The 23302-nt window shown below is 46.7% G+C and overlaps 1 protein-coding gene across 6 annotated transcripts; it reads left to right on the top strand.

The window, feature by feature from the left end:
- Positions 1-805: 805 nt before the first annotated feature.
- CEACAM1 (CEA cell adhesion molecule 1) lies at positions 806-23198 on the top strand. Of its 6 annotated transcripts, none has more exons than XM_054463351.2 (9): positions 806-2231; positions 3111-3470; positions 8312-8590; positions 8992-9246; positions 11272-11556; positions 18008-18137; positions 18862-18914; positions 19570-19601; positions 21276-23198. In XM_054463351.2, exons 1-9 carry the CDS (start codon positions 2168-2170, stop codon positions 21393-21395), a joined length of 1578 nt encoding a protein of 525 aa, XP_054319326.2. In that variant the 5' UTR covers positions 806-2167; the 3' UTR covers positions 21396-23198. The 6 variants fall into 6 exon arrangements, with proteins under 6 accessions (XP_054319326.2, XP_054319331.1, XP_054319329.1 ...); XM_054463356.2 differs by lacking the exon at positions 11272-11556 and adding an exon at positions 15411-15499 and having other exon boundaries at positions 8992-9250; XM_054463354.2 differs by lacking the exon at positions 11272-11556.
- Positions 23199-23302: the final 104 nt, after the last annotated feature.

The raw sequence follows: 23302 nt of genomic DNA, 5'->3' as shown, positions 1-23302 counted from the left end.
AAAATTGGAAAAAAAAAAACAAAAAATTAGCCAGATGTGGTGGCGTGCACCTATAGTTCCAGCTACATGGGAGACTGAGGCAGGAGGATCACTTGATCGCAGGAGGTTGAGGCTGCAGTGTACTCCAGACCCTGTCTCAAAAAAAAAAAAAAAAAAAAAAAACTATAGTCATCCTACAGTGGTATAGAACATATAGAACTTATTCCTCCTCCTATCTAGCTGTATTTTTTTTTTTAAGATGGAGTCTCACTCTGTTGCCAGGCTGGAGTGCAGTGGTGCAATCTCAGCTCATTGCAACCTCTGCCTCCCGGGTTCAAGTGATTCTCCTGCCTCAGCCTCCTGAGTAGCTGGGACTACAGGTGCCCACCACCACGCTCGGCTAATTTTTTGTATTTTTAGTAGGGACGGGGTTTCACCATGTTGGCCAGGATGGTCTCGATCTCTTGACCTCATGATCCACCTGCCTCAGCTTCCCAAAGTGCTGGGATTACAGGCATGAGCCACCGCGCCCGGCCTATCTAGCTGCAATTTTATAACCTTTAACACATCTTTCCCTGTCCCTCCCTTCCTCTACTCTTGCCAGCCTCTGGTATCCTCTGTTCTTTTTCCTTCCATGAAATCAACTGTTTTTAGGTTCCACATATTAGTAAGAACATGTGGTGTTTAACTTTCTGTTCCTAGCCCAGTTCCATTCATGTTGCCACACGTGACAGGATTTCAGAGAGCCCCCAAAGACACCTCACTGGGCCTTTGTTTTTTTGTTTTGTATTGTTTTGTTTTTGTTTTTGTTTTTGTTTTTCAAACCTCTGGGACAGATGGCTCCTTCTAAGGCAGCCCATCCCCCTGGTGGACAGTTCTCTCGAATCTTGACAGAAGTCCTCTGGACAACTCACGTCCTCTCCCTGTGCTCATCCTGCACTGCATGAAGCTAGGCAGCCTGGGGACCTGCAGTGAACCGGACCTGGGGTGACTTAACCTTGAAGCCTGGAGGTCAGAGCCCACGTCTGCCCAGGGGTCAGGGCCAGCTCACATCATGTGGACCCTGGTCAGCATCCCTGGGGCAGTCCTTGACAAGGCTGCAGGTCTTATCTTGCCCTCCAGGGGGAGACACTGCACACAGACAACACTCAGGAAACAGATTCCCCTGGTCATGAACCTGGCTTTGCTAAGGAGGTGAAGGTAGAGCCCACTTTCCATCCCTTGCTCCAAAACACCCTTCTGGGCCCTCACATGTACCTGCTCTGTCCCTTCCTGGGTCCTCCGAGGACCCTGTTCTGTGAGGGGTCCCTGTGCAGCTCCCCATTCCCTCCTGGCACCACCCGTGGGGAAGGTGTGGTGACCACAGGACAATCAGCCTCGCAGAGGACAGAGACCACCCAGGATGGTCAGGGAGAACATGGACAGGTCCTGAGCCTCAGCTCAGCCAACAGACACGGAGAGGGAGGGTCCCCCTGAAGCCTTCCCCAAGGACAGTAGAGCCCAGAGCCACCCACCTCCCTCTATCACAGTCCTCTCTTCCCAGGACACACAGGACACCTCCCCCTCCATATCCAGGAGCTGCAGCTCCACCTGAGACCCCTGGGTCAGAGACCAGGCTGGTGACACTAGAGACAGAGGGCTGTTCCCTCCCCAGTCATCCCCCAGTGAGCCCCTTTCCATCCCCCAAAGCCACCTCTGTCACCTTCCTGCTGGGTGCCTTCCTACCTTCCCAGCACACTGGAGAGCATGGGGAGACCTGGAAGCTCACTGTGTCGCAAAGGAAATAATTACCACATTTGGATATGCCAGGGTTCTCTGTGTGCTGCTGCCGGACCCATAGCCAGGACACAATAGAGGTCAGTGCTGGAGAGGGGGATCCTCCTCCCCTGATGGGGACAGAGATCCCATCACCCTTGATTCTCAAAGTGTGGTCTGGGAAGCCAAAATGTAGACAGAAAGGAAAGAGAAAGTAAGGACAAAGAGGCAGGAATGAAAGGAGAGGAAACAGAGCTTCCTGGACAAACCCCGCCCCAGCACACATGATCAGACAAAGCTCTGGGTCCCAGGGAGGAGGCTCAGCACAGAGGGTGGAAAACAGCAGAGCTGACAGTCAGAACAGCCGTGCTTCAAGCGTTCCTGGAGCCCAAGCTCTCCTCCACAGGTGAAGACAGGGCCAGCAGCAGACACCATGGGGCACCTCTCAGCCCCACTTCACAGAGTGCGTGTCCCCTGGCAGGGGCTTCTGCTCACAGGTGAGGGGAGGACTCCCTGGGAAGGGGTGGAAGGAGGGTGCACAGAGAATGGCTAGGGTCCTCTGGGGAGGACGAGGCTCTAAGAGGGGACAGAGGGCTTCTCTTGGAGCCAAATAGGAGAGAGGACATGAAAGGGATAGAGATCATAAAAGGAAAGTCTGTGATCTGAAACTGTTAGTGAATAAAAGATCTCCCATTTTTTACCTTTTCCAAGTAAATCATCAATGAACAATAAATTTCAAAAACTGATGACAATAATCACAATTTAAGTCAGCATGACAATTAAGGAAAACATTTTAAAAGGGGCATTAAACAGAGCCCTGAGCCACCAACCTCAGATATTGGCAAATAAACCCCAGGACATGAAGAGCCCTGGGAATGCTCAGTAACTCATCCACAGGAGTCTGCAGCCTGTCTCAGGCACTGGGCTGCAACCAATATCACACAAATCCCTGCCCTCACGGGGCTCATGCTCTCATGGGTGGGGAAGACAGACACACAAAGAGATCTAGAATGTGAGGTCAGGTGTTGACAAGAGCCCTGGAGGGAACAGAGCAGAAAAAGGTCAGAAAGGGAAGACCCAGGGTCTCTAGGAGAGGTGTCAGGGAAAGGATCTCCCAAGAGCACCCTGATGTGAGCAGGATCTGAGGGCAGTGGGGAGGGAGCCGTGCAGATCCCTGGGGAAGAGCATTCCAGATAAATGACAAGGTCAGAGGCACTAAGGGAATGGGAGTCACACTGCTGACCTTGACCCAGTAGGACACACACACACACACTCCAAGGTGGGGGGTGAAGACACCTGCTCAGGACCCAGGGCCCTGTTTTTCCACACTAATGCATAGGTCCCAATATTGACCGATGCTCTCTCCCCTCTCCTAGCCTCACTTCTAACCTTCTGGAACCCACCCACCACTGCCCAGCTCACTACTGAATCCACGCCATTCAATGTCGCAGAGGGGAAGGAGGTTCTTCTACTCGTCCACAATCTGCCCCAGAATCCTCTTGGCTACAACTGGTACAAAGGGGAAATGGTGGACGCCAACCATCGAATTATAGGATATGTAATATCAGATCAACTAACTACCCCAGGGCCTGCATACAGCAGTCGAGAGAAAATATACCCCAATGCATCCCTGCTGATCCAGAACGTCACCCAGAATGACACAGGATTCTACACCCTACAAGTCATAAAGTCAGATCTTGTGAATGAAGAAGCAACTGGACAGTTCCATGTATACCGTGAGTATTTCCCCATGACCTCTGGGTGTTGGGGGGTTAGTTCTACTTCCCACACATGGGATTGTCAGGCCTCGGCTGTGCCTGTGTCCCCCTCTGCATTATACCCCATGTTAAGGTTTGAGCATTTAGTGCAGGACACACACTGTGGGACAGACATCAAAATATCGAATGTCTTACTCTGGAGTCCTGATCCTGCAGACATTTGCTTCAGAGGAAGGACAGTCTGATGTGGGTAACTTATCGAGGGGAGACCAGTCTCAATCTAGCCCTCCTGGGACCCTCCTGGTGAACACGTCCCTAAGAAAGACCCAGTAGGACTCAGTCAGGGTCTGTTCTGGGATCCTCACAGACAAGCTCAGCCCTGGGAATCCCCTGCTCCAAAACACTACCCCAAGGTTCTCAACCACTGGTGACCCTGAGGAGCCTGGGCCAGGGCTAGATTGTGGCCTCCTGGGCAGGGCTGACTAGGAACAAGAATTTGAGCTATCCGAGGGCTGTGGCTCCTGGAGCTGGTAACCAGCCAGGGTTCAGGCACTAGAGCCTCATATGGGCAAGGACAGAGCCTCATCCTTCACCTTAGTCTCGGCCTGGAGAGGACAGATGGACAAGCTCCCCAGGCCATCAGCCAACTGCCCTGGGGGCTTAGGAGATGCCATAGGAAGTTCAGCATCCCCAGGAGGAGGAACAGAGGAGACAGGATGCTCCTGAAAGCTCCTTGTCCACCAGGGATCAGGCTGAGAGGCACTCTCATGGAATCCAACAATAATAGATGCTGTGGCCGGGCGCGGTGGCTCACGCCTGTAATCCCAGGACTTTGGGAGGCCAAGGTGGACGGACTATGAGGTCAGGAGTTCAAGACCAGCCTGACCAACATGGTGAAACGCCGTCTCTACTAAATATACAAAAAAATTAGCCGGGCGTGGTGGTGCGTGCCTGTAATCCCAGCTACTCAGGAGGCTAAGGCAGGAGAATCGCTTGAACCTGGGAGGCAGAGGTTGCAGTGAGCCAAGATCACACCCCTGCACTGTAGCCTGGGTGACAGAGTGAGACTCCGTCTCAAAAAAATAAAAATAAAAATAAAAGATTGTTTATTTAGGCAGCTCCCCTATGCAGAGCTGAGGTCAAATAATTATAAATATTTTAAGGTTAATTCACAGACCACAAGTCAAGCCAAAACCATTAACCATTTATACTATTTTGCTGAGGGGAAACTGAGCCACATGGCAATAAATACAGTCACTATATCAAGGTCAGACAGACCATAACTGGCAGATCAGTTACAGGAGATTTGTCTTCAGCCACAGCCTCAACCTCTCCTCTACTCCAGGGGTGTTATTTGGCATCTGTGGACCCCAATACCAGAGTTGGTTCAGTTCCTTTCTTCTTAGGCATCTGCAGCCCAGAGGGGAGATCCTGGTCTGGGGAGTGAGATCAAATGGAGAATTAACTAAGTTTTATTCTGGAACTTATTCAACAATTAGAGTCAGTGTCAGAAATGTTCAGGCCTGGGCCAGGCGAGGTGGCTCACACCTGTAATCCCAGCATTTTGGGATGCCAAGGTGGGCGGATCACTTGAGGTCGGGAGTTCAAGACCAGCCTGGCCAACATGGTGAAACTCCATCTCTACTAAAAATACAAAAAAAATTAGCCAGGCATGGTGGTGCATGCCTGTAATCCCAGCTACTTGGGAGGCTGAGGTGGTAGAATCGCTTGAACCCAGGAGGCAGAGGTTGCAGTGAGCCAAGATCGTGTCACTGTGCTCCAGCCTGGGAGACAGAGTAAGACTCCATCTCAAAAAAAAAAAAAAAAAAATGTTCAGGCCTATCCCCTCAGACCCACACCTCTGCTCCCTGGACTTGAAATCCTGTGTTTCCTGATGTGTTGGTGTTACTCCCACAGGAGGATAAAGAAAAGGACTTTGCTTTCTCTCCTCACTCACACCCTGCACCAGCCAGGGCCCAATATGAAACACACTCAGTAGTTCTCTCATGAATGAATGAATGATTGAATGATCCGTAACCTGGTTGCAGGAGACTGGATCTGGTTGCAGAATCCTGGGAGGTTCTTGCCATACCTGCTCCCCATCCCTCCAGAGACTGAGACCCATGTTCCATCCCCTGACCATCTGCCCCTAAAGCCACCCCAGGTACCACATTTCATGTAACTCTGGGGCTGCTCGGCTGTGGGAAGGTTTTCAGGGCTCCCTGGTCTTGGTTCTGGGACACCAGAGGCTCCTGGTTGCTGGGGTCTCTAAGGTCACTTAGCCCCCACTGCTCACTGTCATGGGCATCTCTGACTCTCTCTGCTCCTCCATGTCCTCATTTTCCTCTCCTTTTATCCCAGCTGAACTGCACAGTTTCCTCCACCCTTAGGCCTTTCCCAGACACTCCCTCTAACAAGGCTGACTGTCCCATTCCCTTCCCACTCACACTGTGGCCAGGCCCACCTCCCAGGCAATAGGAAAGGCACAGAAATGAGCCCGGAGCAGCCGCCCCTGCCAGGTCCATCACGAGCCACTGTCCCCAGGTCCCTCAGTGAGGCTGACATGTGGAACAGGCCAGGGGACAGGGACGAGCGACAACTCCATACACTCTCTATACTGACTCACCAGGGGATCAGAGGCAGAAGGACAGGTCTGCAGTCCCCAAAGCCCCTGGGCTCATTTCACCCATTTGACTCCTAACTCCATCCCTGTCCTGCTGTGGGCTCACATCCTCTAGTGGTTCCTGGGACCTTCCCCAGGTAGAGCTGGCCAGGCAGGTGCTGTCTGATGGGTTTGCTGCCCATTCCACATACATCTGTGTCCTCATGATGACACCATTGTCATAATGTGGGGTCTCTCGGACAGGGAGATGCATTAGCTACTGGTGTCTCACTTAGACTCTGCCCAATTTGGATGAAATTTGGTCAAACTCTAGTTGTGTTTCCTGAAGTCGAGAGAAAAGGAAGAAAGCATTTCACATGACTGTTTTGGGTTCCTCTTTTTACCTGAATTTCCACAGGAATTTGTAACATAGAACTCTTTCTAAATTTACTAACATAACATACATCACTTCTCCTCATATGGCATCGTTTCTCTCTTAATGCAATTGAGAACCCTCAGATATCCTTTCTGACAAGTTCTGTCTTCCTAACAGGACCCATGAGTCCCTTCTACCCAGGGAGTCACGATTTCAAACTGACTTCAGCATCTTTCTTTGATCATAACATGATCCTACTGGACTTCAGAGCTTGGTTTAAGAGTTTATCATGCCCTCTAGAGAATATTCCTCTTATTAATTGGTGTTAGATCCAGAGTATTAATAACAATTTTCACAAATGGAATAATTTAACTTCTCAAATTTATATCCCAGATCTACCAAACACACACGGTCCATGAGGGTCAGGTTTTCAGCAAGTTCATGCTCCTTCTATTCCACTAGTTGGTTACCGCATTTGCAAAAAACCCACATATTTCAGAAAAGATCCACAGTGTCATCACCCGCTCTTTTCAGGGGGAAAAGGGACATTAAAGACCAAAGACAAGGAACATAGATATGCTGTTAAATCCAGGCAGCTGCTGCCTGTCACCCTCACTCTTTTCTAGATCATTCCTTGGACTCTGCTCTATCTTTAGGGGTCACTGGTTCAAGTTAGTCATCATCAAACACCTGGGAAAAACTGCCCCACCTTGTGGTTCTGCTGCCTAACAACTGAGCTGACCTTCAGGCTCGCCCCTGGTGTCCCCTGTTATTTCTGCTGAAACGTACAGTCCCAGGCCAGGCTGTGCAGTATCCTCAGGGTTTAAGGACAACGGGAAGTCCCATCATCACCCATCTCTAGGATGTCCTTAGACAGGGAAGCTGCAGAGAAAACACACCTAGTGGGGCAAAGTAGGACTGTGAAGCTGGAAGGAACCCAGCACCTGCATGACCACCTGACCCACAGGTAGGTCAGGCAGGCATCAGCCAGTCAGGGAAGGAACAGAAGTGCCTGGGGCTGTGACTCCCAGTCCTGGGTCTGTCCACGACCCAACACTGCTGCTCAGTTCACACTTGAGAAAGTCTGTGCTTCTCTCACACAGAGCAGGCAGCCTCACGGTCTCTGAACCCTCAGATCATTGCACATCTGTCTTGTGAAACACACACTTGCCATGGGCTTTTAAGGACTCGGGTTGGCTGAGAGGTGGGGAGATGCCAACTCTGATTGAAAAATGCCCGGCCGGAATCCCAGCACTTTGGGAGGTCGAGGCGGGCAGATCACGAGGTCAGGAGGTTGAGACCATCCTGGCTAACAGTGAAACCCCATCTCTACTAAAAATACAAAAAATTAGCCGGGCGTGGTGGCACGCACCTGTAGTCCCAGCTACTCAGGAGGCTGAGGCAGGAGAATCGCTTGAACCTGGCAGGAAGAGGTTGCAGTGAGCCAAGATCGTGCCACTGCACCCTAGCCTCAGCAACAAAGCGAGACTCCGTCTAAAAAAAAAAAAAAAGAAAGAAAGAAAAATGCCCAGCCAGGCACGGTGGCTCATGCCTGTAATCCCAGCACTTTGGGAGGCCGAGTCGGGCGGATTGCCAGAGCTCAGGAGTTTGAGACCAGCCTAGGCAACACAGTGAAACCCCGTCAGGCATGGTGGCATGTGCCTGTAATCTCAGCTACTCAGGAAGCTGAGGCAGGAGAATTGCTTGAATCCAGGAGGTGGAGGTTGCAGTGAGCCGAGATCACGCCATTGCACTCCAGCGTGGGTGACAGAGCAAGGCTCCATTCTCCAAAAAAAAAAAAAAAAAAGAAAGAAAAGAAAAATGTCTGTGGAGGAATCAAAGGTGCCACACAGGGCAATCTTCTCTCTGTTTTCTGCACAGCGGAGACTCCCAAGCCCTTCATCTCCAGCAACAACTCCAACCCCGTGGAGGACAACGATGCTGTGGCCTTAACCTGTGAACCTGGGACTCAGGACACAACCTACCTGTGGTGGATAAACAATCAGAGCCTCCCGATCAGTCCCAGGCTGCAGCTGTCCAATGGCAACAGGACCCTCACTCTACTCAGTGTCACAAGGAATGACGCAGGACCCTATGAGTGTGAAATACAGAACCCAGTGAGTGCGAACCGCAGTGACCCAGTCACCTTGAATGTCACCTGTGAGTATCTTCTGTTCCTCTGTGGCCCAGGCTGCCAGCCCAAATCCACACAGTCAGAGGCCAGGCCTCTCAGTCCCTCTCAGGTCTAAGGACGCAGACCCTTAACCTTGGACACCCAGGCTGGCCATGACTTCCTGTCCCAAGCAAACCTGGGCAGCCCCAGCCTGAACCAAGAATAGGAGGGGAGAGGCTGCTCCTGTCCTGGGAGGCTCAGGGTCCACAGCCTGTGATGGGAGAAACAGGTGAATGTCTCAGACCCAGACTCAGTGGACACAATGGAGGTTTGGTTGGGACTTCAGGGTTGTGACTTAATAGAGAGGAACACTGTGGCGCTTCTCCAGACCAGCAGCTTCCCCTTCCCTCTGGTGACATCACCTGTGGCTTTATTCTCTTTGCTCCAGATGGCCCGGACACCCCCACCATTTCCCCTTCAGACACCTATTACCGTCCAGGGGCAAACCTCAGCCTCTCCTGCTATGCAGCCTCTAACCCACCTGCACAGTACTCCTGGCTTATCAATGGAACATTCCAGCAAAGCACACAAGAGCTCTTTATCCCCAACATCACTGTGAATAATAGTGGATCCTATACCTGCCACGCCAATAACTCAGTCACTGGCCGCAACAGGACCACAGTCAAAACGATCATAGTCACTGGTAAGTAATTCCTGGAGCATCAACACTAAGATCTGGGGTACAAGCTTTCTGGTTTTCAAATAGGAGCAGAGAGGAAATTTTCCTTTCCAGCCTGTATCCAACAGGCACAAACAAGTCCAAATTCTCCCCTGAACCCTCTCAATTCATCTCTGCAGACTCTCTTCCCTTTGTTTTTCTGATTTCTCACAGCTGACCTTAGGTCCAGCCTGGAATGTGGCGAGGGGGTTCTCTCAGCCCCACAAAGCCCCATGTAGCAGGACAGGCTTCACAGAGGGGGAAGCAGAAAGGGTCCTCAAGGTCAATTTGCTTCTGTTACTAACATGTCCCTTCTGTAACTTCTTGGCCTTCTTTTACCTACTCCATGAGATATAAGGAATATGTGAGGTTTTAAAACAGACTCACAGTAGTTTTCCCTAAATTAGAGAAGGAAATGCCCTTCATCAGGGATGAGCAGCTCAGACTCTGCTCCCTGCTCTACTCCCGGCTTGCCCGGTGATTGGCTCTGCCCTGACCCCATGTGGGGTAGGACGCAGGTGTGTGTGGAAGGTGTCCAGGTGGCCTGTCATTAATCCAGCTAAATCAAGATGGCAGTCAATGGCTGGGTGCTGTGGTTCATGCCTGTGATTCCAGCACTTTGGAAGGCCAAGGTGGGAGGATCACCTGAGGTCAGGAGTTCGAGACCAGCCTGACCAACATGGCAAAACTCCATCTCTACTAAAAATACAAAAAAAAAAAATTAGCCAGGCATGGTTGCACGTGCCTGTAATCCCAGTCACTAGGGAGGCTGAGGCGCAAGAATCACTTGAACCTGGGAGGCAGAGGTCGCAATAAGCCGAGATGGCACCACTGCACTCCAGCCTGGACGACAGAGAGAGACTCTGTCTCAAAAAATAAATTAAAAAAGGCAGTCAACACCTGAACCTCCCCTGGGTCAGGCTGCCTCCCTGAGCTTGTCCTGGCTCTGAAGTCACCAGCTGTATGAGGCTGTGGGCACAGCACATGGGATAGCACAGAGCACAGTGAGTGACCCACACTTGGAGAAATTGGGAGATTCAGCCACAGGGGCTCTGCATTGGAGAGAATGGGCAATGCCAAACAGCGTGTATTTGTAGAGAAGGTAAGAATATCAGCCTTTTGTTAACACTGTGCCTACTCTAGGAATCTCCTTCACCGTGATATTCTATCCACAGACCAGGAAGTAAAACTCCTCTTTACAGTGGGAAATCCTTCGGATTGGAACTCCAGATAGTAAGGTCATGAAGACTGGATGGGGCATCATCATTCCCTAAAAAATTATTTAATGAAAAGAAACACTACCTTCCCTTTTGTATGTAAAGTGACAGTCACAGGAAGGATGCCTGATCACAGAAAGCTCCAGGAGAGGGTCAGTGGGAGGCCAGGCACGGTGGCTCATGCCTGTAATCCCAGCACTTTGGGAGGCCGAGGCAGGCGGATCACGAGGTCAGGAGATCAAGACCATCCTGGCTAACATGGTGAAACCCCGTCTCTACTAAAAATACAAAAAATTAGCTGGGCGTGGTGGCACATGCCTTTAGTCCCAGCTACTCGGGAGGCTGAGGCAGGAGAATGGCTTGAACCCGGGAGGCAGAGCTTGCAGTGAGCCGAGATCATGCCACTGCATTCCGGCCTGGGTGACAGAGCGAGACTCTGTCTGAAAAAAAAAAAAAAAGTCAGTGGGAAAAACATTCTACCTGATGATGAGGTTGCTTGGTCTGTGCGCTGAGAAGAGGATTCCAAGTGGGGATATAGAGATACCCAGAGGGTCACTCTGAGACGATCTGGGGTCAGGAGGGAGGTGCAGCCCTCTCCTTACACATCATCACCTAAACAAAGACACTCGACCTTCTGCAGAGGGTCAGGGCTATCCCCTGGTTGGTCACCTTTGCACAGCTCACTGTGGGACCTGAGAGCTGGCTAAGATCTCAGGGAAAGGAGCATAGCCCCAGGCCCCAGGCCCCAACTCTATTCTCAGTAGGTTATCTCAGATACTCTGCTTGTCCACAGAGCTAAGTCCAGTAGTAAAGCCCCAAATCAAAGCCAGCAAGACCACAGTCACCGAAGATAAGGACTCTGTGAACCTGACCTGCTCCACAAATGACACTGGAATCTCCATCAGTTGGTTCTTCGAAAACCAGAGTCTCCCGTCCTCGGAGAGGATGAAGCTGTCCCAGGGCAACACCACCCTCAGCATAAACCCTGTCAAGAGGGAGGATGCGGGGAAGTATTGGTGTGAGGTCTTCAACTCAATCAGTAAGAACCAAAGCGACCCCATCATGCTGTCCGTAAAGTGTAAGTGACTCCTCACCCCTTCCTATGTCCCTGGAGGATCACTCTGTCAATGGTGTGCAAAATGGATAAAACTCACAGGAGGCAGAATATCAATGAAGAGACCATTATAGCAAACAGAATTGTAAAGTGGTTAAGAGCTCAGCTCAGGCCGGGCGCAGTGGCTCACACCTGTAGTTCCAGCAATTTGGGAGGCCGAGGCGGGCGGATCACGAGGTCAGGAGATCGAGCCCATCCTGGCTAATATGGTGAAACCCCATCTCTACTAAAAATACAAAAAAAAATTAGCTGGGCGTGGTGGCAGGTGCCTGTAGTCCCAGCTACTCCGGAGGCTGAGGCGGGAGAATGGCGTGAACCCGGGAGGCGGAGCTTTCAGTGAGCCAAGACCGCACCACTGCACTCCAGTCTGGGCAAGAGCAAGACTCTGTCTCAAAGAAAAAAAAGAACTCAGGCTCTGAATCAAATATACATATACTTAGTTGTTGTTTTTTGTTTTTTTTTTTTTTGGTTGGTTGGGTTTTTTTGTTTGTTTTGTTGTTTTGAGACAGGGTCTCACTCTGTCACCCAGGCTGGAGTGCTGTGGTGTGATCAAAGCTCACTCCCGCCTCAATCCCCTGGGCTCAAGCAATCCTGCCACCTCAGCCTCCAGAGTAGCTGGGACTACAGGAGTGCACCACCATGCCTGGCTAAGTTTTTAAGTTTTTTTGTAGAGATGGGGTTTCACTGTGTTGCCCAGGCTGGTCTCAATCTCCTGGTCTCAGCCGCGGCCTCCCAAAGTGCTGGGATTACAGGAATGAGCCACTGTGCCCACGCCGTATTTAACTATTCTAAGTACCTCTCATACAGATGGAAGCATGCAATATTTGTCCTTTTGTGTCTGGCTTACTTCATTTAGCACAATGTCTTCAAGGTCCATCTACGTTGTAGAATGTATCAGAATTTCATTCCTTTTGGAGACTGAATAATATTATGCTGTGTAGATAGATATATCACATTTTGCTTATCCACTCATCCATCTATGGACAGTTAGGTTGCTTCCACCTTTTGGCTATTATGAATAATGCTATTACAAACATGGGTACACAAACATCTGTTCAAATCCCTGCTTTCAGTTCTTTTAAATAGATATTCAGAAGTGGAATTGCTGGATCAAATGGTAATCCTATTTAATTTTGAAGAACCATCATACCATTTTCCACAGTGGCTATACCATTTCACATTCCCACCAGCAATGCACTAGAGTTCCAATTTCTCTACATCCTCAAGAACATTTGTTGCTTTCTGGTTTTGTTTTGTTTTGTTTTTTATAATGGCTACCCTAATGGTTATAAGGTGGTATATCATTGGAGTTTTGATTTGCACTTCCCTAATGATTAGAAATATTTGGCATCTTTTCATGTGCTTATTGGCCATTTATCTTCTTTGGAGAAATGTTTATTCAAGTCCTTTGCCCATGTTTTAATTAGGTTGTTTGGGGATTTTTTGTTGAGTTGCAGTAGTTCTTTATATATTTTGGATATTAATCCCTTATCAGATATATGATTCTCAAATATTTTCTCCCATTCTATAAGAGGTCTTTTCATTTTTGTGATAATGTGCTTTGATACACATAAGCTTTTAATTTTCATGAAGTCCAATTTCTCTACTTCTTCTTTCATTGCCTATGCTTTTAGTGTCATAGCTAAGAAATCATTGCCAAATTCTATGTTCCAAAGTTTTCACTCTATCTTCCAAGAGCTTTATAGTTTTAGCTCTTACATTTAGGTCTTTTATGCATTTTGAATTAATTTTTATATGTGGTGTTACATAAAGGTTAAATTTCATTCTTTTGCATGGATATCCAGTTTCTTCAATGCCATTTGTTGAAAAGATTATCCTTTCCCCACTGAATGATCTTGGCACCCTTGTCAAAAACCATTTGGCTATGTATGCAAACATTTCTTTCTGGGCTCTATATTTTATTCCACTGGTTTCTATTTCTTTTTGCCAGTACCATATTGTTTTGATTACTGTAGCTTTTGGATTTTGTTTGTTTTATTGTTGTTGTTTGGGTTTGTTTTGTTTTGTTTTGTTTTTTTGCTTTTCTTCATAGAGATGGGGTTTCACCATGTTGCCAAGGCTGGTCTCAAACTCCTGAGCTCAAGCAATCCACCCACCTCCACCTCCCAAAGTGCTAAGATTATGGGTGTGATGATTACCGTAGCTTTGTAAAAAATTTTGAAACCAGGAAGTGTGAGCCCTTCAACTTTGTTCTTTTTCAAGATTGCTTTGGCTATCCATGGTCCCTTCAGAGTCTATATAAATTTTAGAATGAATTTTTCTATTTCTGCAAAAAATATTACTGTAATTTTGATAGAGATTGCACTGAATCTGTAGATCACTTTGGGTAGTACTGTCATCTTAACAATATTAAGTCTTCTAATCCATGAAAATGGGGTGTGTTTTCCATTTATGTCTTATTTAATTTCTTTTGGCAATGTTTTGTATTTTCAGGGTACAAATCTTTCACCTCTTTGGTTAAGTTTATTTCTAAGTATTTTTAAAGCTCTTATACATAGAATTTTTTTCTTAATTTTCCTTTGAATTGTTATTAGTATACAAAAATACAACTGATTTTTGCATGTTGATTTTGTATCCTGCCACTTTGCTGAATTTATTATTCTAATAGTTTTTTTGTGGAATCTCTAGGGTTTTCTATATATAAGTTGGTGTTTTCTGCAAACAGGTATAATTTTACTTCTTTCCAATCTAGATGCTTTTTTTTTCTTGCCTAATTGTTCTGTCTAGGTCTTCCAATACTACATTGAATAGAAGTGGCAAAAGCAGGCATCCTTGTCTTGTTCTTGATCTTAAAGGAAAAGTTTTCAATCTTTCACCATTGACTATGATGTAGCTGGGGGTTTTCACGTGTAGCATTTATTATGTTGAGAATTTCCTTCTATTCCTAGTTTCAGTGTTTTTTAGCATGAAAGAATGTTGAATTTTGTCAAATGCTTTTATCGACTCATCTTCATTACTGGTTATAGGTCTATTCGGATTTTCTATTTATTCATGATTCTATCATGGCAGGTTTTGTGTTTCTAGGAATTTGTTCATTTCATCCAGGTTATCCAATTTGTTGGCATTCAATTGCTCATAGTACTCTTATAATCCTTATTATTTCTGCAGAATTAGTAGTAATGTTTCACTTTCATTTCTGACTTTAGTAATTTGAATCTTCTTTCTTTCTTAGTCAATCTAGTTAAAAGTTGTCAATTATAGTGATCTTTTTTGAAGAACAACTTTTTTTTTTTGGTCTGAGACAGGTTCTCACTCTGTCACCGAGGCTGATCATGGCTCACCGCAGCCTCAACCTCCCAGGTTCAAGCAATCCTCCTGCTTCAGCCTCCTGGGTAGCTGAAACTACAGACACGCACCACCACCCCCGGCTAATTTTTGTAATCTTTTGTAGAGATAGGGTTTCACCATCTTGCCCAGCTGGTCTCAAATCCCTGAGCTCAAGTGATACACCTGCCTCAGCCTCCCAAATTGCTGGGATTACAGTCGTGCATCACTGTACCTGGCCTACAGTTATAAATTTCTTTCTTGCACAAGATTCTTAACTACTCTGAGCCTCGGATTCCTCAACCGAAAATTGCACTGAGAATGCCTGCTCCATAGTATTGCACGGGTTTTGGGTTTTTGTTTTGTTTTTGAGATAGGGCCTCAATCTGTCACCCAGACTAGAGTGCAGTGGTGCAAACACAGCTCACTGCAGCCTCAACTTCCTGGGCTCAAGCAATTCCCCCACCTTAGCCTCCTAAGTAGTACATGCTACCACACCTGGCTAATATATTTTTATTTTTGTTTTCGGAGAGACAGAACCTCACCATGTTACCCAGGCTGAACTCGAACTCCTGGGCTCAAGCAATCCTCCCATCTGTTTCCCAAAGTGCTGGGATTACAGGTGTGAGCCACCACGCTCATACCTGTGAAACATAGCAAATGTTTCCTAAATGTTACCTGCTATTACTACTACTGTTATCATTAGCCTTGAAATCAGGTAGTCCTAGAGTCGAATCTCAGATCCACCTCTCACTAGCCATCTGACTTTAGGTAAGCTTTTTACCACTCTAAGCTTCCATTTTTTTTCATGTTTAAAATGGAAATAATGTCTACCAGACAGCACTATTTTATGGATCAAATGAGATACATGTAAAGCATTTAGCAGCACAGGGCCTGGCACACAGGAAGTACCCCACAAAAGTAGCTAACATAGCATTAATCACCAGCCTGAGTTGACTGGTGAGGGTTAAGCCCCAAATAGTTGCAACAGATATAAAGAAGAAATAGGCTGGACGCAGTGGCTCACACCTGTAATCCCAACACTTGGGAGGCCGAGGCTGGAGGATCTCTTGAGCCCAGGAGTCCAAGACCAGCCTGGGCAATATAGTGGAACCCTATCTCTACAAAAATTACTTTTTTAAATTAGCCAGGTGGGCGGGCATGGTGGCTCACGCCTGTAATCCCAGCACTTTGGGAGGCCGAGGCAGGCAGGTCACCTGAGGTCGAGAGTTCAAGACCAGCCTGACAAGCATGGAGAAACGCCATCTCTACTAAAAATACAAAATTAGCCGGGCGTGGTGGCACATGCCTGTAATCCCAGCTACTCAGGAGGCTGAGGCAGGAGAATCACTTGAACCTGGGAGGCAGAGGTTGCAGTGAGCCGAGATCACACCATTGCACTCTAGCCTGGGCAACAAGAGCGAAACTCGGTCTCAAAAAAAAAACAAAGAAAGAAAAAAATTAGCCAGGTATGGTGGCATGTGCTTGTAGTCCCAGCTACTGAGGACACTGAGGTGGGAGAATCACTTGATCCCAAGAGGCTACAGTGAGCCATGATTGTGCCACTGCACTCCAGCCTGGGTGACAGAGTGAGAACCTGCCTCAAAAAAAAAAAAAAAAAAAAAAGAGAAGAAAAAGAAGAAATAGATGCAAAAGGTATTATTTATATATATATATATATATATATATATATATATGGAGGGAGAAGCATTATACAAGAAACCCACTGGGACATGGCTATAATCAAATATGGGAAAGGGGAAAAAAAGGAAGTAAAGCAAAGTCTTAAGCCTGGTATGTTAGTTTCCATCTACTGCGATACAGTGAAGATGGGATTAAACATACAAGATAATTTATTGGGGTAAATGCCTGAGAGGGAAAGTGAGGAGAGAGTGAGAGGAACCTCAGACCATGATGCAGATCTGATTCCTGTGGAAGAGAAAGAGAGAAAGGAAGTTTTAGATTGCAGTGCAGTTTTTTTTTTGGTTTTTTTTTTTTTTTTTGAGACAGAGTCTCACTCTATCGCCCAGGCTTGAGTGCAGTGGTGTGATCTCGGCTCACTGCAACCTCTGCCCCCCAGGTTCAAGCGATTCTCCTGCCTCAGCCTCCCAAGTAGCTGGGATTATAGGCACCTGCCACCGCGCCTAGCTAAATTTTGTATTTTTAGTAGAGATGGGGTTTCACCATCTTGGCCAGGCTGGTCTTGAACTCCTGACCTCGTGATCCACCCACCTCAGCCTCCCAAAGTGCTGGGATTACAGGCGCGAGCCACCATGCCCAGCCTGCAGTGCAGTTCTAAGAGCGTTTCTGCAAGGCTGACAGGGAGTCCTCCAGCCATTCACACTTCAGAGTAAAACAGTCACACAAAACTGAGCTTGCTTTCATACCCCTGCTGGGAGCCTGTGGGAAGCCAATTCTCTATGCAAAAGAGGTGGTGAATTCAGAATGCACCGACTGCCACAACTGAGACACTGAGAAAAAGATGCAACCACGAAAAAGGTGGAAAGTTCTAATCACATACAAAATAGCAATCAGCCTTTCTCACATTTCAAAGCCTTAAAAATGTCTGAGTGCAGAAAGGCCAGGGTGGAATTGACAAAAGAGAGATCATCAACCTAGAAACGTGGTGACTGGAGTTGGGCGCAGTGGCTCATGCCTATAATCCAAGCACTTTGGGAGGCCGAGGCAGGCAGATCACGAGGTCAGGAGTTCAAGACTAGTCTGACCAATATGGTGAAACCCCATCTCTACTAAAAAAATACAAAAATTAGCCAGGCTTGGTGGCATGTGCCTGTAGTCCCAGCTACTTGAAAGGCTGAGACAGGAGAATCGCTTGAACCTGGGAGGCAGAGGTTGCAGTGAGCCAAGATCATGCTACTGCACTCCAGCCTGAGCGACAGAGCAAGACTCTGTCTCAAAAAAAAAAAAGAAAAGAAAAAAAGAAATATGGTGATTGAAAAAAAAATTGCAAGGGTATAGTTAGCTAATCACCTTCCAGCAACCTTCCTACAATGAAACTGTATTCCTTGAAGGAACAATTAGAAACCACTTCATTCTGAGAGTTGTTGCCCAGCCCCCACTGTAAAATAATTTCACCTTCATTTCTTCTCCTCTTTTCTTTCCATGACAGATAATTATCCATCACAAGAAAATGGCCTCTCAGCTGGGGCCATTGCTGGCATTGTGATTGGAGTATTGGCCCTGGTTGCTCTGATAGCAGTAGCCCTGGCATGTTTTCTGCATTTCAGGAAGACTGGCAGGTATGATGGCCTTTCCTCTTGTTCTGTTTCCTCCAAGGCTGACTGCCATGCTTGGGAGAGGGAAAGAATTCTTTGCCTGTCTCTGGGCCTGGATCTCATACTCCTCCCACTAAACTCCTGCTTCTCGGCACTAATTACCACAGGTTTCCTCTTCCCTGGTCTTCATGCTCCCTGTCTCCCATTATCTCTTGGACATGGCTATTCCAATCCCCATCTAATCTAGAGGGAGAGACTCAACTATGTTCCTCTGTTCCCTAGTCAGGGAAAGCAAGGTCTAGGAAGGAAAACAAATGAAAAAATGAAAGAAGCAGCAGGAGAAAGCAAGTCATCTGCTCTGTTGACCACATTGGAAGAGGAGGGAGAAATAGCATAGGAAGAGAACCTAAGAGAAAGCAAAAACAACCAAAGTCCCCTTGAACAATAAATAGAGAAAAAAAAAAAAAAAGTATCTATCCCAGAAAACAAAATGGGAAAGGTTCTAAGGACAGAAGTAGGCACAGAAGCAGCTGATAAAGAATGAAATGAAATGTGAACATCCAGCAAACAGGAAAAGAGTAAACACTAGAAGGGATTGTACTTAGACTGAAGAACGAGGCCCTCAGAAGAAAGGCAGTATGAACATCAAGGACTCTAAGGAATTACCTGCTCACAGTGTCCTTCCTAATTTAAGGAACAAAGATCCTGTGCTTGGGAACAGCAGTCACAGTGTCTGATATTTATTTAGGGCAAGCGACCAGCGTGATCTCACAGAGCACAAACCCTCAGTCTCCAACCACAGTAAGTAAAGCCACTTACCCCAGTGAGAACTGGTATGTTCCACCACGTGCCCTCCCCTGGCAGGGAATCCTGGATTCCCAAACCACTCCCTCCTTTCTGAATTTTCACAGAAAGTATCTCTGTTTCCCAACCCTAAGGTGGCATAGGTCTTCCCACCCTTCCTAGCCACAGGAGTCCCCTGAGACACATCTGAGGAGAGAGGCTCACTCTGCCTAGGCCAGGCAGCCCTGAGGAAGATCCCATGTTTCCAGGAGCCATTTCCTCAGCCTTACTCCTTCCGCCTCCTGCCTCTATTACGGATGTGGGCACTCTCCCTTGGTGAGACTTTCCTTATCTTGTGGGTGCTGTGGGTGCTACAAGTCTCAATGCCCCTCCTTGCCACTGGAGCATGTTGCTGAGAAACACCTCTGGGCAAAAATCAAGGCCTTGTGAACTGGTAGAACTCTTCACAAGTGGATTGTGGCCTCCTGTGGTTCTGCCCCTGCCCCTTCTCTGGTACTAACGTGCTGGGTCTGGACCATACACTCCGAGGGAAGTAAATTCCTTAACTGATCCTTAAACTCCCCACCCTCCAACTGCCACCTCCTTCAGCTAGAATCACCTTAAGTCAGCTTTGCATTTCCATGGATTGCTAACTCTTCTTTTGCTTCTCCAGCTCAGGACCACTCCAATGACCCACCTAACAAGGTAAGCATAGCCGGTTTTCATGGGCTTATTTTCTCATGGAAATGATTCTGTGTAGAACTGATTATTCCTGAAGACACAGTGTAACATCAAGTTTGGGTTAATGTTCCTCAGTGCAACAACAAAGATGTATTTGTAATCAGTCCCACGAGTCTACTTTGCAGCAAGAACATGCATTTTGGAATTATTCCCATCCTGTGTCTGAATACTGGATGTGACTCTTAGTAGCTCTGTGACCCTTGTCAAGTAACATAACCTCTTTGATCCTCAGCTTTGTCATCTGTAAAATGGGCATTCTGCCTACTTCAAAGAGAAGTTGAAGGGATTAAACAAGATAACCTACATAGAGCACCCAGCACAATGGCCTAAAAAAGGAAGGCACTGAATCATTCTCACTCCCCTACCTTCAGTCTGATCCTGCTCTTACTGTCAAAAGGATAATTTCAACTTTAATAGATCTGAAATCCTGTTTTTTATAATAATTTTATAGAATTTTTCATTTTATGGCCGGGCACGGTGGCTCACGCCTGTAATCCCAGCACTTTGGGAGGCCAAGGCAGGCGAATCACGAGGTAAGGAGATCGAGACCATCCTGGCTAACATGGTGAAACCCCGTCTCTATTAAAAATACAAAAAAATTAGCCGGACATGGTGGTGGGCACCTGTAGTCCCAGCTACTTGGGAGGCTGAGGCAGGAGAATGGCGTGAACCCAGGAGGTGGAGCTTGCAGTGAGCCGAGATTGCGCCATTGTGCTCCAGCCTGGGCGACAGAAGGAGACTCTGTCTCAAAAAAAAAAGAATTTTTCATTTTACCTTTTCAATAGAGCAAACATACATACTGAAAAGTGCTAAATCATAATTATACTTTCACAATGTATGAACTTTCTCACAAGTTGAACACACCCAGGTAAGCAGCACCCAAATCATGAAATACTACATGACCTCCCCTTAAAAAGAGACCCTTCCAGTCAGGCATGGTGGCTCATGCCTGTAATCCCAGCACTCTGGGAGGCCAAGGCAGGTGGATCACTTCAAGTCAGGAGTTCTAAACCAGCCTGGCCAACATGGTGAAACCTTGTCTCTACTAAAAATACAAAAAATTAGCCAGGCGTGGTGGTGGATGCCTGTAATCCCAGCTACTTGGGAGGCTGAGACAGGAGAATCACTTGAACCCGGGAGGCAGAGCTTGCAGTGAGCCGAGATCATGCCATTGCACTCAAGCCTGGGCGACAGAGCGAGACTCCATCTCAAAAAAAAAAAAGAAAGTAAGAAACTCTACCAGTCACTTCCCTCCAAAGAGTAACCACTATCCTGACTTCTAATGCTCCAGATTAGTTTTGCTTGGTCTTCTTCTTACATAAAGGAGAAATACAACATATCCTTATATGTGGCTTCTTCAACATTGCTTTGTGAGACTCATCCATATTGTTGTATGTATTTGTGGTTTGCTGGTTCTCATTGCTGCATTATCCTATTCCATTGCATATATACCATAATTTCTCTCTTCTAATGATCATTCATCAGTAGGTCAGCAAGCAGAGAATGGGTAACAACAAAAGCCCTTCTCCAGAGCTAAAATTTCAAAATGGTAACAGCTTGTGGTGCTGAATCACCCCAGGCAAGGTGAGGCCCTGCCCTGTGTCACTGACTTAACTGATCATTACTTGTGCTTTTCAGATGAATGAAGTTACTTATTCTACCCTGAACTTTGAAGCCCAGCAACCCACACAATCAACTTCAGCCTCCCCATCCCCAACAGCCACAGAAATAATTTATTCAGAAGTAAAAAAGAAGTAATGAAACCTGTCCTGCTCACTACAGTGCTGATGTATTTCAAGTCTCTCACCCTCATCACTAGGAGATTCCTTTCCCCTGTAGGGGTAGGGGGGTGGGGACAGAAATAATTTTCTCCTACTCTTCCTTCCTAATAGGCACCTCCAGGCTGCCTAGTCACTGCCCCTCCCTCAGTGTCAATAGATGAAAAGGTACATTGGGAGTCTGAAGGAAACCCAACCTTCTTGTCATTGAAATTTGGCAAAGCTGACTTTGGGAAAGAGTGGCCAGAACTTCCCCTCCCTTCCCCTTTCCCAACCTGGACTTGCTTTAAACTTGCCTGTTCAGAGCACTCATTCCTTCCCACCCTAGTCCTGTCCTATCACTCTAATTCGGATTTGCCATAGCCTTGAGGTTATGTCCTTTTCCATTAAGTACATGTGCCAGAAAACAAGAGAGAGAGAGAAAGCAAAGGCAGTAATGCCTTCTCCTATTTCTCCAAAGCCTTGTGTGAACTCACCAAACACAAGAAAATCAAATATATAACCAATAGTGAAATGCCACACCTTTGTCCACTGTCAGGGTTGTCTACCTGTAGGATCAGGGTCTAAGCACCTTGGTGCTTAGCTAGAATACCACCTAATCCTTCTGGCAAGCCTGTCTTCAGAGAACCCACTAGAAGCAACTAGGAAAATCACTTGCCAAAATCCAAGGCAATTCCTGATGGAAAATGCAAAAGCACAGATATGTTTTAATATCTTTATGGGCTCTATTCAAGGCAGTGCTGAAAGGGAGGGCTTATAGCTTTAGGAGGGAACCAGCTTCTGATAAACACAATCTGCTACGAACTTGGGAAAGGAATCAGAGAGCTGTCCTTCAGTGATTATTTAAATTATTGTTAAAGAATACACAATTTGGGGTATTGGGATTTTTCTCCTTTTCTCTGAGACATTCCACCATTTTAATTTTTGTAACTCTTATTTATGTGAAAAGGGTTATTTTTACTTAGCTTAGCTATGTAAGCCAATCCAATTGCCTTAGGTGAAAGAAACCACCAAAATCCCTCAGGTCCCTTGGTCAGGAGCCTCTCAAGGTTTTTTTTGTCAGAAGCTCCAAATAGAAAATAAGAAAAGGTTTTCTTCATTCATGGCTAGAGCTAGATTTAACTCAGTTTCTAGGCACCTCAGACCAATCATCAACTACCATTCTATTCCATGTTTGCACCTGTGCATTTTCTGTTTGCCCCCATTCACTTTGTCAGGAAACCTTGGCCTCTGCTAAGGTGTATTTGGTCCTTGAGAAGTGGGAGCACCCTACAGGGACACTATCACTCATGCTGGTGGCATTGTTTACAGCTAGAAAGCTGCACTGGTGCTAATGCCCCTTGGGGAAACGGGGCTGTGAGGAGAAGGGTTATAACTTAGGCCTAGCCTTTTTTAACAGCCTCTGAAATTTATCTTTTCTTCTATGGGGTCTATAAATGTATCTTATAATAAAAAGGAAAGACAGGAGGAAGACAGGCAAATGTACTTCTCACCCAGTCTTCTACACAGATGGAATCTCTTTGGGGCTAAGAGAAAGGTTTTATTCTATATTGCTTACCTGATCTCACGTTAGGCCCAAGAGGCTTTCTCCAAGAGGATTAGCTTGGAGTTCTCTATACTCAGGTACCTCTTTCAGGGTTTTCTAACCCTGACACAGACTGTGCATATTTTCCCTCAACCATGCTGTGCTGTGTTATTTAATTTTTCCTGGCTAAGACCATGTCTGAATTATGTATGAAAATTGTTCTATGTTTTTACAATAAAAATAATATATCAGACATCATCATGCTGCCTCATGGTTGATACTACCTTAGACAATGTTTTTCTCTACAGGCAGAATAAACAAATGGTTCAATGGGGAGTCAGAGTAAAACTATTTCTTTTTTT

Source organism: Pongo pygmaeus, chromosome 20 (assembly GCF_028885625.2).
Source record: "Pongo pygmaeus isolate AG05252 chromosome 20, NHGRI_mPonPyg2-v2.0_pri, whole genome shotgun sequence".
Classification (NCBI taxonomy): Eukaryota; Metazoa; Chordata; class Mammalia; order Primates; family Hominidae; genus Pongo; species Pongo pygmaeus.
Note: the sequence above shows the minus strand (reverse complement) of the source record. Positions and strands in the feature narration are given on the sequence as shown.